This window comes from Somniosus microcephalus, chromosome 15, assembly GCF_052327205.1.
Source record: "Somniosus microcephalus isolate GS21.2 chromosome 15, FLI_Smic_1.0, whole genome shotgun sequence".
In the NCBI taxonomy this organism is placed as follows: Eukaryota; Metazoa; Chordata; class Chondrichthyes; order Squaliformes; family Somniosidae; genus Somniosus; species Somniosus microcephalus.
Genome location: NC_141001.1, coordinates 110,304,759 through 110,319,620, shown reverse-complemented (window position 1 = coordinate 110,319,620; position 14,862 = coordinate 110,304,759). Strand labels below are relative to the sequence as shown.

The window sequence follows — 14,862 nt, the reverse complement described above, 5'->3', positions numbered from 1 at the left end:
AAGCCCGCCTCACGGCACACTGAAAATCGACCCCTTGGTGTTAGATTGGGAGAAGGGGAAGTGCAAAGAGACCTGGGTGTTCTTGTGCACCAGTCACTGAAGGTAAGCATGCAGGTGCAGCAGGCAGTTAAGAAGGCAAATGGTATGTTGGCCTTCGTAGCAAGAGGGTTCGAGTACAGGAACAAGGATGTCTTGCTACAGTTGTACAGGGCCTTGTTGAGACCACATCTTGAGTATTGTGTGCAGTTTTGGTCGCCTTACCTGAGGAAGGACGTTCTTGCCATGGAAGGAGTGCAGCGAAGATTCACCAGGCTGATACCTGGGATGGCAGGAATGACGTATGAGGAGAGATTGTGTCGATTGGGCTTATACTCACTGGAGTTTAGAAGATTGAGAGGGGATCTCATTGAAACCTATAAAATTCTGTCAGGCCTGGACAGACTAGATGCAGGAAGGATGTTTCTGATGGCCGGGGAGTCCAGAACCAGGGGTCATAGTCTAAGGATAAGGGGTAAGCCGTTTAGGACTGAAATGAGGAGGAATTTCTTCACCCAGAGAGTGGTGAACCTGTGGAATTCTCTGCCACAGAGGGGGGTGGAGGCCAGTTCATTAAATATATTCAAGAAAGAGTTGGATATATTTCTTAAGGCTAAATGGATAAAGGGATATGGGGAGAAGGCAGGGATAGGGTACTGAATTTGGATGATCAGCCATGATCTCATTGAATGGCGGAGCAGGCTCGAAGGGCCGAATGGCCTACTCCTGCTCCTATCTTCTATGTTTAGCCTCCGCTAGGTAGAGGTCGGTTCGCCAAACAATAACAGCGCCACCCTTGTCAACAGGTTTAATGACAATGTTGGGGTTGGATCTGAGGGAATGGAGTGCTGCAAGTTCAAAGGGAGGTAGGTTGGAGTGAGTGAGGGGAGCAGAGAAATTGAGGTGGCCGATGTCTCGCCGGCAGTTTCCCTTGATCACCTGGCTCATGACTACGCTCCACAACCCAACCACACGTGGCCAGCATGCGTACAACGAGAGCCATGCTGCCCCACAAAACATCAAAGAGCAGACCATTGGGGTGCTCAAGCAATGGTTCCGCTGCCTGGACCACTCTGGAGGAGCCCTTAGGTACTCACCGGAGCATGTGTCCAGATTCGTGGTGGTCTGCCTTATCCTCCACAACCTGGCCACCATGAGGGCACAGCCCTTGCCACCAACGATACAGCCACCAGCTCAGAAGCAGGAGGAGGAAGTGGAAGAGAAGGAAGCGGAAGAGGAGGAGGAGGAAGTGGAAGTAAGGAGGCAACCCAGATAGTTCCTTTCTGGCCAGGATATCGGGGATCGAATCATCCGCCTGCGGTACCAGTGAACGCAACCCCAATTCTCCATTCCACATTAGTCGCACACCTTACCTTCCCTGACCATCACAGCGTCCTCTTGGGCACAATGCTGAAATAAAAACCACCCCAAAGTAAACATACCAATCCAACATTTTTTTTAAATTCATTCCTGAGATGTGGCGTTGCTGGCAATGCCAGCATTTATTGCCCATCCCTAATTGCCCTTGAGAAGGTGGTGGTGAGCCACCTTCTTGAACCGCTGCAGTCCGTGTGGTGAAGGTACTCCCACAGTGCTGTTAGGGAGGGAGTTCCAGGATTTTGACCCAGCGACGATGAAGGATCGGCGATATACTTCCAAGTCAGGATGGTGTGTAACTTGGAGGGGAACTTGGAGGTGGTGGTGTTCCCATGCGTCTGCTGCCCTTGTCCTTCTAGGTGGTAGAGGTCGCAGGTTTGGGAGGTGCTGCCGAATTTTTAAAAAGTGTTGGATTGGTATGTTTACTTTGTGGTGGTTTTTATTTCAGCATTGTGCCCAAGAGGATGCTGTGATGGTCAAGGAAGGTAAGGTGTGCGACTAATGTGGAATGGAAAATTGGTGAGTTGCTGCAGTGCATCTTGTAGATGGTCCACACTGCAGCCACGGTACGCCGGTGGTGGAGGGAGTGAATGTTTAAGGTGGTGGATGGGGTGCCAATCAAGCGGGCTGCTTTGTCCTGGATGGTGTCGAGCTTCTTGAGTGTTGTTGGAGCTGCACTCATCCAGGCAAGTGAAGAGTATTCCATCACACTCCTGACTTGTGCCTTGTAGATAGTGGAAAGAGTTTGGGGAGTCGGAAGGTGAGACACTCGCCGCAGAATACCCAGCCTCTGACCTACTCTTGTAGTCACAGTATTTACGTGGCTGGTCCAGTTACTTTTCTGGTCAATGGTGACCCCCCAGGGTGTTGGTGGGGAATTAGAGTCATAGAGTCATAGAGTTTTACAGCACAGAAAGAGGCCCTTCGGCCCATCGTGTCTGCGCCGCCCATCCATCCCTGTCCAGTCTAATCCCATTTTCCAGCATTTGGTCCATAGCCTTGTATGCAATGGCATTTCAAGTGCTCATCCAAATGCTTCTTGAATGTTGTGAGGGTTCCTGCCTCCACCACCCTTTCAGGCATTGAGTTCCACATTCCAACCACCCTCTGGGTGAAAAAGTTCCTCCTCAAATCCCCTCTAAATCTCCTGCCCCTTACCCTGAATCTATGCCCCCTTGTTATTGACACCCCCACTAAGGGGAAAAGTTCCTCTTTATCTACCCTATCTATGCCCCTCATTATTTTGTACACCTCAATCAGGTCCCCCCTCAGCCTTCTCTGCTCCAAGGAAAACAACTCCAGCCTGTCCAGCCTCTCTTCATAGCTGAGGCGCTCCATCCCAGGTAACATCCTGGTGAATCTTCTCTGCACCCTCTCCAAAGCAATCACATCCTTCCTATAGTGAGGCGACCAGAACTGCACACAGTACTCCAGCTGTGGCCTCACCAGCGTTTTGTACAGCTCCATCATAACCTCCCTGCTCTTATATTCTATGCCTCGGCTAATGAAGGCAAGTATCCCATATGCCTTTTTAACCACCTTATCTACCTGCTCCGCTGCCTTCAGGGATCTATGTACATGTACACCAAGGTCCCTCTGACCCTCTGTACTTCCTAGGGTCCTACCACTCATTGTGTATTCCCTTGCCTTATTTGTCCGTCCAAAATGCATCACCTCGCACTTTTCAGGGTTAAATTCCATTTGCCACTTTTCCGCCCATCTGACCAACCCGTTTATATCGTCCTGTAGCCGGAGGCTTTCCTCCTCGCAATTTACCACCCCACCAATTTTCGTGTCATCTGCGAACTTACTGATCATACCTTTTACATTTTCATCCAAATCATTTATGTAGATCACAAACAATAAGGGACCCAGCACCGATCCCTGAGGTACCCCACTGGACACAGGCTTCCAGTCACAAAAGCAACCTTCGACCATCACCCTCTGCCTCCTGCCACTCAGCCAGTTTAGGATCCAACGCGCCAAGGCACCCTGGATCCCATGGGCTCTTACCTTCTTGACCAGTCTCCTATGCGGGACTTTGTCAAAAGCTTTACTGAAGTCCATGTACACCACATCCACAGCATTTCCCTCATCCACCCCACTAGTCACCCCCTCGAAAAATTCAATCAGATTTGTTAGACATGATTTACCCTTGACAAAGCCATGCTGACTATCCCCGATTAATCCTTGCCTCTCCAAGTGGAGATTAATTTTGTCCCTCAGAATTTTTTCCAATAATTTCCCCACCACATATGTTAGACTCACTGGCCTGTAATTCCCTGGTTTATCCCTGCTACCCTTCTTGAATAATGGTACTACGTTAGCTGTTCTCCAGTCCTCTGGTACATCCCCTGTGGCCAGAGAGGTTCTGAAAATTAGTGTCAGAGCCCCTGCAATCTCCTCCCTTGCCTCCCACAGCAGCCTGGGATACATCTCGTCCGGGCCTGGGGATTTATCCACTTTTTGGCCCGCTAAAACCGCTAGCACCTCCTCCCTCTCGATGCTAATATGTTCAAGTATGTCACAGTCCCCTTGCCCGATTTCTATGTCTGCATCGTCTTTCTCCATAGTGAACACAGATGCAAAAAATTCATTTAAAACCCCGCCTACATCCTCTGGCTCTACACACAGATTGCCACTTTGGTCCCTAATGGGCCCTACCCTTTCCCTGGTTATCCTCTTGCCCTTAATATACTTATAAAACATCTTAGGATTTTCCTTTATTTTGCTCGCCAGTGTTATTTCATGGCCCCTCCTCGCCCTCCTAATTTCTTTTTTAAGTATGCCCCTGCACTTTTTATACTCCTCTAGGGCTTCTTCTGTCTTTAGTCTTTTGTAACTGCCAAAAGCCCCCCTCTTATTTCTAATGCATTTCTGTATATCCCTTGTCATCCAAGGTTCCCTTTGCTTGTTGGTCCCACCCTTGACCTTTACAGGAACATGTTGGCGTTGTACTCTCTCTATTTCCCCTCTGAAAGTCTCCCACTGTTTTGATGTGGATTTTCCTATAAGCAGCTGCTCCCAGTCCACTTTGGCCAGATCCTGCCTTATCATATTAAAATCGGCCTTCCCCCAATTTAGAACCCTTATTTCCGGGCCGTCTTTGTCTTTTTCCATGACCACCTTAAATCTCACCGAATTATGGTCACTGTCGCCAAAATGCTCTCCTACTGACACTTCCACCACTTGCCCGGCTACATTCCCCAGAATTAGGTCCAGTACCGCCCCCTCTCTTGTAGGACTTTCTACATGTTGGCTCAAAAAGCTCTCCTGGATGCACTTTAAGAATTCTGCACCCTCTAAGCCTTTCACACTCTGACTATCCCAATTAATATTGGGGAAGTTGAAATCCCCCACTATTATTACCCTATTATTTTCGCACTTCTCCGAGATTTGCCTACATATCTGTTCCTCTATCTCCCCCTGACTGTTTGGGGGCCTATAGTACACTCCCAGCAAAGTGCTTGCCCCCTTTTTGTTTTTAAGTTCTACCCATATGGCCTCATTAGAGGAACCCGCTAATATATCATCCCTCCTTACAGCAGTAATTGACTCCTTAATTAATATTGCAACACCCCCTCCCCTTTTACACCCCCCTCTGTCTCGCCTGAAGATTCTATACCCCGGAATATTGAGCTGCCAGTCCTGACCCTCCCTCAACCATGTCTCCGTGATAGCAACAATATCGTACTCCCATGTGTTCAACAACAACTTCAGTTCATCCACCTTATTTGCAAGACTCCTTGCATTAAAATAAATGCCTTCCAGCCCTGCCATATTCTCTTTTGCCTTCACATATTTGCTCTGCCTTCCCAGCTGACTTGTTTTTCCCTCTGTATTTGGCCGTAAATCACCCCCTACTATAGCTCCACTCTGTACCCCAACCCCCTGCCAAGTTAGTTTAAACCCTCCCCAGCAGTGCTAGCAAACCTCCCCGCAAGGATATTGGTTCCCCCCTGGTTCAGGTGTAAACCGTCCGACTTGTACAAGTCCCACCTTTCCCAGAAGCAGACCCAGTGATCCAGGAAACTAAAGCCCTCCCCCTTGCACCATCCCTTTAGCCACGCATTCATCTGTTCTATCTTCCTATTCCTATACTTACTAGCACGTGGCACCGGGAGTAATCCAGAGATTACAACCTTTGAGGTCCTGCTCCTTAATCCTTCACCTAGCTCCCTAAATTCTTGCTGCAGGACCTCATCCCTCTTTTTACCTATGTCGTTGGTACCAATGTGGACCACGACCACTGGCTGTTCTCCCTCCCCCTCCAGAATGCCCTGCAGCCGCTCAGTGACATCCTTGACCCTGGCACCAGGGAGGCAACAAACCATCGGTGATGGTAATGCCGTTGAATGTCAAGGGGCAGTGGTTAGTCTGTTGCTTGTTGGAGATAGTCATTGCCTGGCACTTGTGTGGCGTGAAAGTTACTTACCACTTATCAGCCCAAGCCTGAATGTCACCCAGGTCTTGCTGCATTCGGGCATGGACTGCTTCATTATCTGAGGAATTGCGAATGGAACTGAACATGGTGCAGTCATCAGCGAACATCCCCACTTCTGACCTTATGATGGAGGGAAGGTCATCAATGAAGGAGCTGAAGATGGTTGGGCCTAGGACACTCCCCTGAGGAACTCCTGCAGCGATGTCCTGGGGCTGCGATGATTGGCCTCCAACCACCGCAACCATCTTCCTTTGTGCTAGGTATGACTCCAGCCAGAGGAGAGTTTTCCCCCTGCTTCCCATTGACTTCTATTTTACTAGGGCTCCTTGATGCCACACTCAGTCAAATGTTGCCTTGATTTCAAGGGCAGTCACTCTCACCTCACCTCTGGAATTCAGTTTTTTTGTCCATGTTTGGACCAAGGCTGTAATGAGGTCTGGAGTAGAGTGGCCCTGGCAGAACCAAAACTGAGCATCGGTGAGCAGGTGCCACTTGATAGCACTGTCAACAACACCTTCCAGCACTTGGCTGATGATTGAGCGTTGACTGATGGGACAGTAATTGGCCGGATTGGATTTGTCCTGCTTTTTGTGGTCAGGTAATACCTGGGCAGTTTTCCACATTGTCGGGTTGATGCCAGTGCTGTAGCAGTACTGGAGCAGCTTGGCTAGAGGCGCGGCTAGTTCTGGAGCACAAGTCTTCAGCACGACAGCCGGGATGTTGTCAGTGCCCACAGCCTTTGCTGTATCTAGTGTGCTCAGCTGTTTTTTGGTATCCTGCGGAGTGAATCAAATTGGCTGAAGATCGGCTTCTGTGACGGTGGGGACCTCAGGAGGAAGCGGAAATGAATCATCCACTCGGCACTTCTGGCTAATGATTGCACTCGTGTGCTGGACTTTCAGAAGGCTTTCGATAAGGTCCCGCATAAGAGATTAGCATGTAAAGTTAAGGCACATGGGATTGGGGGCAAGGTATTGACTTGGATAGAGAACTGGTTGGCAGACAGAAAGCAAAGAGTTGGAATAAACGGGTCTTTTTCTGAGTGGCAGGCCGTGACTAGTGGGGTACCGCAGGGATCGGTCCTAGGACCCCAGCTATTCACAATATAAATGATCTGGATGAGGGAACTAAATGTAATATCTCCAAGTTTGCAGACGACACAAAGCTGGGTGGGCGTGTGTGCTGTGAGGAGGATGCCGAGAAACTCCAGGATGATTTGGACAGGTTGGGTGATTGGGCAGAAGCATGGCAGATGCAATATAACGTGGATAAATGCGAGGTTATCCACTTTGGTGTCAAAAACAGGAAGGCAGATTATTATCTGAATGGCAATAGATTGGGAGAAGGGGAAGTGCAACGAGACCTGGGTGTCCTTGTGCACCAGTCGCTGAAGGTAAGCATGCAGGTGAAGCAGGCAGTTAAGAAGGCAAATGGTATGTTGGCCTTCGTAGCGAGAGGGTTTGAGTACAGGAACAAGGATTTCTTGCTACAGTTGTACAGGGCCTTGTTGAGACCACATCTTGAGTATTGTGTGCAGTTTTGGTCGCCTTATCTGAGGAAGGATGTTCTTGCCATGGAAGGAGTTCAGCGAAGATTCACCAGGCTGATACCTGGGATGGCAGGAATGACGTATGAGGAGAGATTGGGTCGATTGGGCTTATACTTGTTGGAGTTTAGAAGAATGAGAGGGGATCTCATTGAAACTTATAAAATTCTAACAGGACTGGATAGACTAGATGCAGGAAGGATGTTCCCGATGGTCGGGGAGTCCAGAACCAGGGGTCACAGTCTAAGGATAAGGGGTAAGCCATTTAGGACAGAGATGAGGAATTTCTTCACCCAGAGAGTGGTGAACCTGTGGAATTCTCTACTACGGAAGGCAGTAGATGCCAATTCATTAAATATATTCAAGAAGCAGTTGGATATATTTCTTAAGGCTAAAGGGATCAAGGGATATGGGGAGAAAGGAGGGACAGGGTACTGAATTTGGATGATCAGCCATGATTTCATTGAATGGCGGAGCAGGCTCGAGGGGCCGAATGGCCTACTCCTGCTCCTATCTTCTATGTTTCTAAATGGCCGACCCCTTATTCTGAGACTGACCCCTGGTAGCACCCTCGCCTGTGAGTCAGAAGGTTGTGGGTTCAAGTCCCACTCCAGAGACTTGAGCACAAAAATCTAGGCTGACACTCCAGTGCAGTACTGAGGGAGTGCTGCTCTGTCGGAAGTGCCGTCTTTCGGATGAGACGTTAAACCGAGGCCCTGTCTGCTCTCTCAGGTGGACATAAACAGATCCCATGGCACTAGTTGGAAGAGCAGGGGAGTTCTCCCTGGAGTCCTGGCCAATATTTATCCCTCAACCAACATAACAAAAACAGATTATCTGGTCATTATCACATTGCTGTTTGTGGGAGCTTGCTGTGCGCAAATTAGCTGCCGCGTTTCCCACATTACAACAGTGACTACACTTCAAAAAGTACTTCATTGGTTGTAAAGCGCTTTGAGATGTCCGGTGGGTGTGAAAGTTGATATAGAAATGCAAGTCTTTCTTTCAGTAAGTAGTTTTCAAAGATCCTGTCAGCAGAGATGTCACTATTGACCATTAAAATAAAACACTTCGATGTAATGTTTGTGAAATTTCATTGTGTCTAAATAAAACCAAACCCCATTTTGACTACAATAATGGATTTAATAGTTGAGTTTTCGTTGTAAATACATTTGTTAAGAATGATTGGTGCTTCAGTGAGTCTACATCAATCTGCTATAATGGATAGTCACCAGTTGCCTTTTATGAGTTTCAGAGCCAGGTTGCAGTGTAGCTGCCTGAAACTCCTCATTTGAACATTACATGTAAAAACAAACTTTTCATTAATAAAAGGAAACTGTCACTTAAGCTATTCTATGGTGTTCCTTTGAACAGTGGGGCATCACGAAATACAAGGCATTGGTGACATTGAATCAAGGTATTGCCTCATGGTCCTGCAGCCGCCACACAAAGATCGTAGACGTGCACCTAACGCCTCCATGTGGACGGTGTCAGGGACACTCAAGTCCACTCCAACTGAGTGGCAGATTTTTACGATTGTTTGCCGAGACCTGGTCTGCCGCGAGCAGAAATCGGAAAATTGCCCGTGATATTCCAACCCGTGCTCAGTGTGTGAAGACTTTTAAAAAATGGTGTTCATTACAACCTTATCAATCATTAGAAACTTACTAAAGTATTTTATTGGTGTATCTAAGAGAACTACAAATGAACTATATGTTAAAACTGAACAATATTGTTCAGTGCTGGCAATAAGCATAACATGGTTGCAGATAAAGTTTTTATTGCTCAATTTGAAAAAGCATTATTCAATTTATAGGTTAAAAAGAAACCATTTCCAACTTTATGCATTAGTAAAGACAAGACCAGTATCTCGTAATCAAGGAAACATTGAAGTCATTACAATTTCACTTTTGCTCTGCAAGCTTAGGTTTCAACAGCAAGCTTCACATTGAGAATCACAACAGGAAGGGAGGAATTGCCACTCTTTTCAAATGCAGGAGGACGGAGGGAGAATGAGTACAAAAACCAGGAAGTTACGCTAAACCTTCATAAAACACTAATTCGGCGCCAGCTGGAGTATTGTGTCCAATTCTGGGCACCGCACTTTAGGAAGGACATGAAGGCTTTGGAGTGGGAACAGCAGAGATTTACTGGAATGGTTCCAGGGATGAGGGATTACAGTCACGTGGAGAGACTGGAGAAGCTGGGGTTCTTCTCCTTAGAGCAGAGAAGGCTAAGAGGAGATTTGATAAAGGTGTTCAAAATCATGAAGGGTTTAGATAGAGTAAATAAAGAGAAACTGTTTCCAATGACTGAAGGGTCGATAACCAGAGGGCACAGATTGAAGGTGATTGGTGAAAGAACCAGAGGTGACATGAGGAAAAACTTTTTTACGCAATGAGTGGCTAGAATTTGGAATGCGCTGCCTGGTAGGGCGGTGGATACAGATTCAATAGTAGCCTTCAAAAGGGAACTGGATAAAAAAAAATTGCAAGGATATGGGAAAAGAGCGGGGAAGTGGGATTGCTCTCCGAAAGAGCCGGCGCAGGCTCAATAGGCCGAATGGCCTCCTTCGGTGCTGTACTAATCTATGATTCTAATTGTGCCCAGTGTGTGCTTAACAACAGGTCTTTGGCCATCTGCATTGCTCCAAACTTATCAACCCAAACTTTAGGAGGCGGAGACCTGGTTGCCCAATTGGACACGCCCAGCGAGGAACAGCATTGGCAGGGAGAGCTCGTCAGGAAACCGTGGGCCGAAAGAACTTGATTTTCCACCGCCCCCCCCCCCCCACCCCCTCCTCCAGGATTGCCCTGCTGACTCCAGGAATTGAAGATTAATCTCCAGGTCAGTGCTGCGAACAACACCTGGGAGAAAAATCAGAGAGGCATTAAAAAACTTTTATTTTATTTTATTTAAATGCTTTTCCTAATGATTTAGAAAAAATATTGGGGATGAAAGACTTGCATTTTTTTTTGCGCCTTTCATGACCACTGGACGTCTCAAAGCACTTCACAGCCAATGAAGTACTTTTTTTGAAGTGTAGTCACTGTTGTAATGTGGGAAACGCGGCAGCCAATTTGCGCACAGCAAGCTCCCACAAACAGCAATGTGATAATGACCAGATAATCTGTTTTTGTTATGTTGATTGAGGGGTAAGTATTGACCCAGGACACCGGGGAGAACTCCCCTGCTCTTCTTCGAAATAGTGCCGGGGGATCTTTTACATCCACTGGAGAAAGCAGACAGGGCCTCGTTTACAATCTCATCCGAAAGATGGCACCTCCAACGGTGCAGCACTCCCTCAGTATTACACTGGAGTGTCAGCCTAGCTTAAGCTCAATCTCTGGAATGGGACTTTAAACCCACAACCTTCTGACTCTAGAAACCAGAGTGCTACCAACTGCGCCACAGCTGACACTGGGAAAAAAGACTGTTTGATTGACAGTCACGAGTCATGCAATCGGGTAATTAAGAGTCTGTTCACTTGCCAGTTGGTGACGGAAGGCAGTGCTCCGTGTGGATGGGCGTGTTGGGCGACCAATGGCAGGTGTGTGGGGGCGGGGCAGTTGGAGGCAGGTGGTCATGTGATGAAACCTCCTGGAATACATCCAATCAGAGTTGGCAGCCCTGGACTCCGGCCGTTTAAATGAATGGATGGGAAATCAAGCTTGAGGCCCACAACTTCCTGACCAGCATTCCTTGCGAGCCCCGCTGTTCACCGGGAACGCCTGATCAGCGAATCAGCCCTGGGATCTCGCCTCCCTCCTTGGCTCCCTGAACAGCTTCCGCAGACAAGCTGAGACACGGATCCTCAGAAATTATTCCGAAATCGCAACTGAAAGCCCCAGTGCCAAAGCTGCGATGGGCGTTGGATGAACTGAACTATGTTTTCTCCTCAATAACAACAGAAAGCGCTGGAAAAACTCAGCAGGCCAGGCAACATCCGTGGAGAGAGAAACAGAGTTAACGTTTCAGGTCGAAGACCCTTCGTCAGAGAGAGAAGCAGAGTTAACATTTCAGGTCGAAGGCCCTTCGTCAGAGAGAGACACAGAGTTAACGTTTCGGGTCGAAGACCCTTCGTCAGAGAGAGACACAGAGTTAACGTTTCGGGTCGAAGGCCCTTCGTCAGAGAGAGACACAGAGTTAACGTTTCGGGTCGAAGACCCTTCGTCAGAGAGAGACACAGAGTTAACGTTTCAGTTCTCCTCCCTCTGGAACTACGCAGCCTCATCTGGTGGGGTATCTAAGAGCTAAAGAAGGTCCCTCAGGGGAGAGGGGAAGCAGAATGAAGGCCCAGTCACAGGGCTTGGTGCAAGTGAGGTACAACTCGCTCGGGCTGGCCGGGCTTTGTACTGCCCGCAATCAGCGCAATTCGCTTCGAAACTCAGAGCGCCGCTGCACGTGCGCAGGCATCTACATGTCACTTCCCGCGTACAAATAGAAAAGGCGAGAAAGGACTCCATTAGATGGTGCAGGCTCAGGTAGACTGTCAACTCCCGGGGAAGTAAAAGTGCATTTGTGCTCTTAAATCTTAAATGAACGCAACAACTTGCATTTATATAGCTGCCGTTAATGTAGTAGAAACATCCAAGGCACTTCACCAAGGAGCGTTTTCAAAACAAAATTTGACACCGAGCCACATGAGATATTAGGAGAGGTGACCAAAAGCTTGGTCACAGAGGTAAGTTTTAAGGAGCAATTTCAAGGAGAGAGAGGTGGAGAGGTTTAGGGAAGAATTCCAGAGCTCAGGGCCTAGGCAGCTGAAGGCATGGCTGCCAACGGTGGAGCGATGAAAATCAGGATTGGAAATCTAGCCACGCAAAGAATGATCCAAGAGAACATCTTTCTGAGCAAGAGGCCAGAATTGGGGGAGCGCAAAGATCTCGGAGGGTTGTAGGGCTGGAGGAGGTTACAGAGATAGGGAGAGGGCGAGGGCCATGGAGGAATTTGAAAACAAGGATGAGGAGTCGCCGGACCGGCAGAAAGCCCATTGTTTTCACCTTGCTTTGTTCTCTTGTACGTGTCCAGTCTCTCAGCGACTCTACTGCTGCGCAGGTCTTGGGTTTGGGCCCTGAGGTATTCAGTAGACAGGGTTATGTCACGGCTTAATGGGGCACGCTGTCTGTTGGGGCCTTGTGATGAGCCAGTGCAGAATGGCCTAGCGCGTAAGCAAAGCTGGAGCAGTGAAATTGGGGCCGCAGTTGGGGGGGGGGGTTACACAAAGCATAAACCGGGGGCAAAATCCCTCATGTAAAGAAAAGGGCGTTAGCAACTATCAGCGGTTGGACAAGCATCGGAACCCTTACAAGGCAGAGGCCACCACTGCGAAACTGGGGAAACTACTTGCATAGATGCCTTGAAGGGGAATCTAGATATGTACATGAGGGAGAAAGGAATAGAAGGATATGGCGATCGGATGAGATGAAGTAAATAGAGTGGGGGGGGGGAGGGAGGTGTGGAGCAGAAACGCCAGCATGGGCTGAATGGTCTGTGTCCGTGCTGTAAAATTCTATGTAATGCTACGCGAGAGCTGAAACCTAATGAACAGAAACCCTGATTTTTGTTCAGAAAATATTCCACTTGCCTCGGGGCTTTGAGTGAAGCACCTTAATTCTAAATTACGGTTAGGTGTGCACTGATTATTAAGCAGCAAAAAAATAAGGTTTGGCAGAATTCATCTCCGTGCCCGCAAAGCTCCAATTCCGAAGGCCGCTCCTTCACTAAGGATTCATCGTCCAATTTACTTGCAAAGGTAAATTTAGCGAGGCTTCGAGCCGGGGTGAGGGTCTCACACCAGCTCGCGCACGTTGGGAAAAATCAACGGGCGGAAAACCCGGCGCGATTTTCACCGGGCGACTCTCCGGCCTTCCAGGTGCGGTCGCAAAATTTACCTTTTAAGGGAAGACGATCGCTCTTTTTTTTATAAACGCGCGCCTGTTTAATTGGCAACTCTCGGCTGCATCAGAATCTTTTCCAGGTGCTTCCTGAAGCGTTCGGGCAGTTCCCTGGGCCTCTCGCTGGCCGCATCCACAAAGACGTGGGTGGACACTCCCGTCGTGCAGGCCGTGGTCTCGAACCCCGCCAGCAAGGGGCTGCCGGAGTGACAGCCGTCGGAGAGGAGGTCGTAATCCAGGGGCAGGGGGTCACGGCCGGGACGCGGCTTGAACAGAGCCACCCGGTAGTGCACGCTGGACCGGCCGATTCTTTCCACCCCCAGGGCTGCCAGTGGGTTCTGAGGGAACATCATGGGTGCGTGGAACGAGCACTTGCAGCTGACGATAAACCCCACCATCGATGAGGTCTGCCGGTTGGCATTTAACCCGCAGTACCTAGGGCACAAAGGGAAACGTCATTATTACACACTCGATCTGTGGGCCGTCTTCCATGCGTAAAACTTCAGTAGCCCCATAGTCAGCTTGGCTCAATCGATAGCACGCCCGCCTCGGAGTCAGAAGGTTGTGCTCTTGCGCAACCCTGATTTCCATCGCCCCACCATTGGTGGCCGTGCCTTCAGCTGTCAAGGCCCAAATACAAGCCAAGTTTATGCAACAAACATATCCCATTACAACCCTCCGAGATCTCTGCGCTCCTCCAATTCTGGTCTCTTGCGCATTCCCGATTTTCATGGCACCACTGTTGGCAGCCGTGCCTTCAGCTGCCCAGGCCCTAAGCTCTGGAATTCCATCCCAAAAATAAGTTTATTTCTGCTGGGTTAGTTCTTAGCCTATTAACTAGAGGTATGGCAGGGCAGCTCAGTTGCCCATGGAGTGCACATCCTGTGCCATGTGGGAAGTCCTGGATGCTTCACGTAGCCTGGACGACCACATGTGCGGGAAGTGTCACCAGCTACGGCAGCTCGAGCTCTGGGTTTCGGAGCTTGAGCGGCGGCTGGAGTCACTGCGGTGCATCCGCGAGGCTGAGAACTTCATGGAGAGCACGTTTCTAGAGGTGGTCACCCCGCAGCTTAAGAGTTTGCAGGCAGAGAGGGAATGGGTGACCGCCAGACAGAAGAGAAGGACCAGGCAGGTAGTGCAGGAGTCCCTGGAGTGCATCGCGCTCTCCAACCAGTATTCTTTTCTGAGTGAGGGCGATGGTTCCCTGGGGAGTGCAGCCAGAGTCAAGTTCACGGCACCACGGGTGGCTCAGCTGTACAGTGGGGGAGGAAAAAGAGTAGAAGAGCAATAGTGGTAGGGGATTTGATAGTTAGGGGAGCAGACAGGCGTTTCTGTGGCCGTAGACATGACTCCAGGATGGTATGTTGCCTCCCTGGTGCCAGGGTCAAGGATGTCACTGAGCAGCTGCAGGACACTCTGAGGGGGGAGGGTGAACAGCCAGAGGTCGTTGTCCATATCGGTACCAACGACATAGGCAGAAAGAGGGATGAGGTCCTGAAGGCAGACTATAGGGAGTTAGGAGAGAGCTTAAAAAGCAGCACCTCAAAGGTAGTAATCTCCAG

The 14,862-nt window shown here is 49.1% G+C and overlaps 1 protein-coding gene across 1 annotated transcript in view; it reads right to left on the bottom strand.

The window, feature by feature from the left end:
* Nucleotides 1-10,191: 10,191 nt before the first annotated feature.
* LOC147107150 (uncharacterized) overlaps nt 10,192-14,862 on the bottom strand; it is a 73,768-nt gene continuing 69,097 nt past the window's right edge. The window contains exon 2 of the mRNA XM_086008266.1: nt 10,192-13,735. Within this exon, the coding sequence (XP_085864392.1) occupies nt 13,345-13,735 (391 nt within the window). The 3' untranslated portion in view covers nt 10,192-13,344. The remainder of the gene's footprint in view (nt 13,736-14,862) is intronic.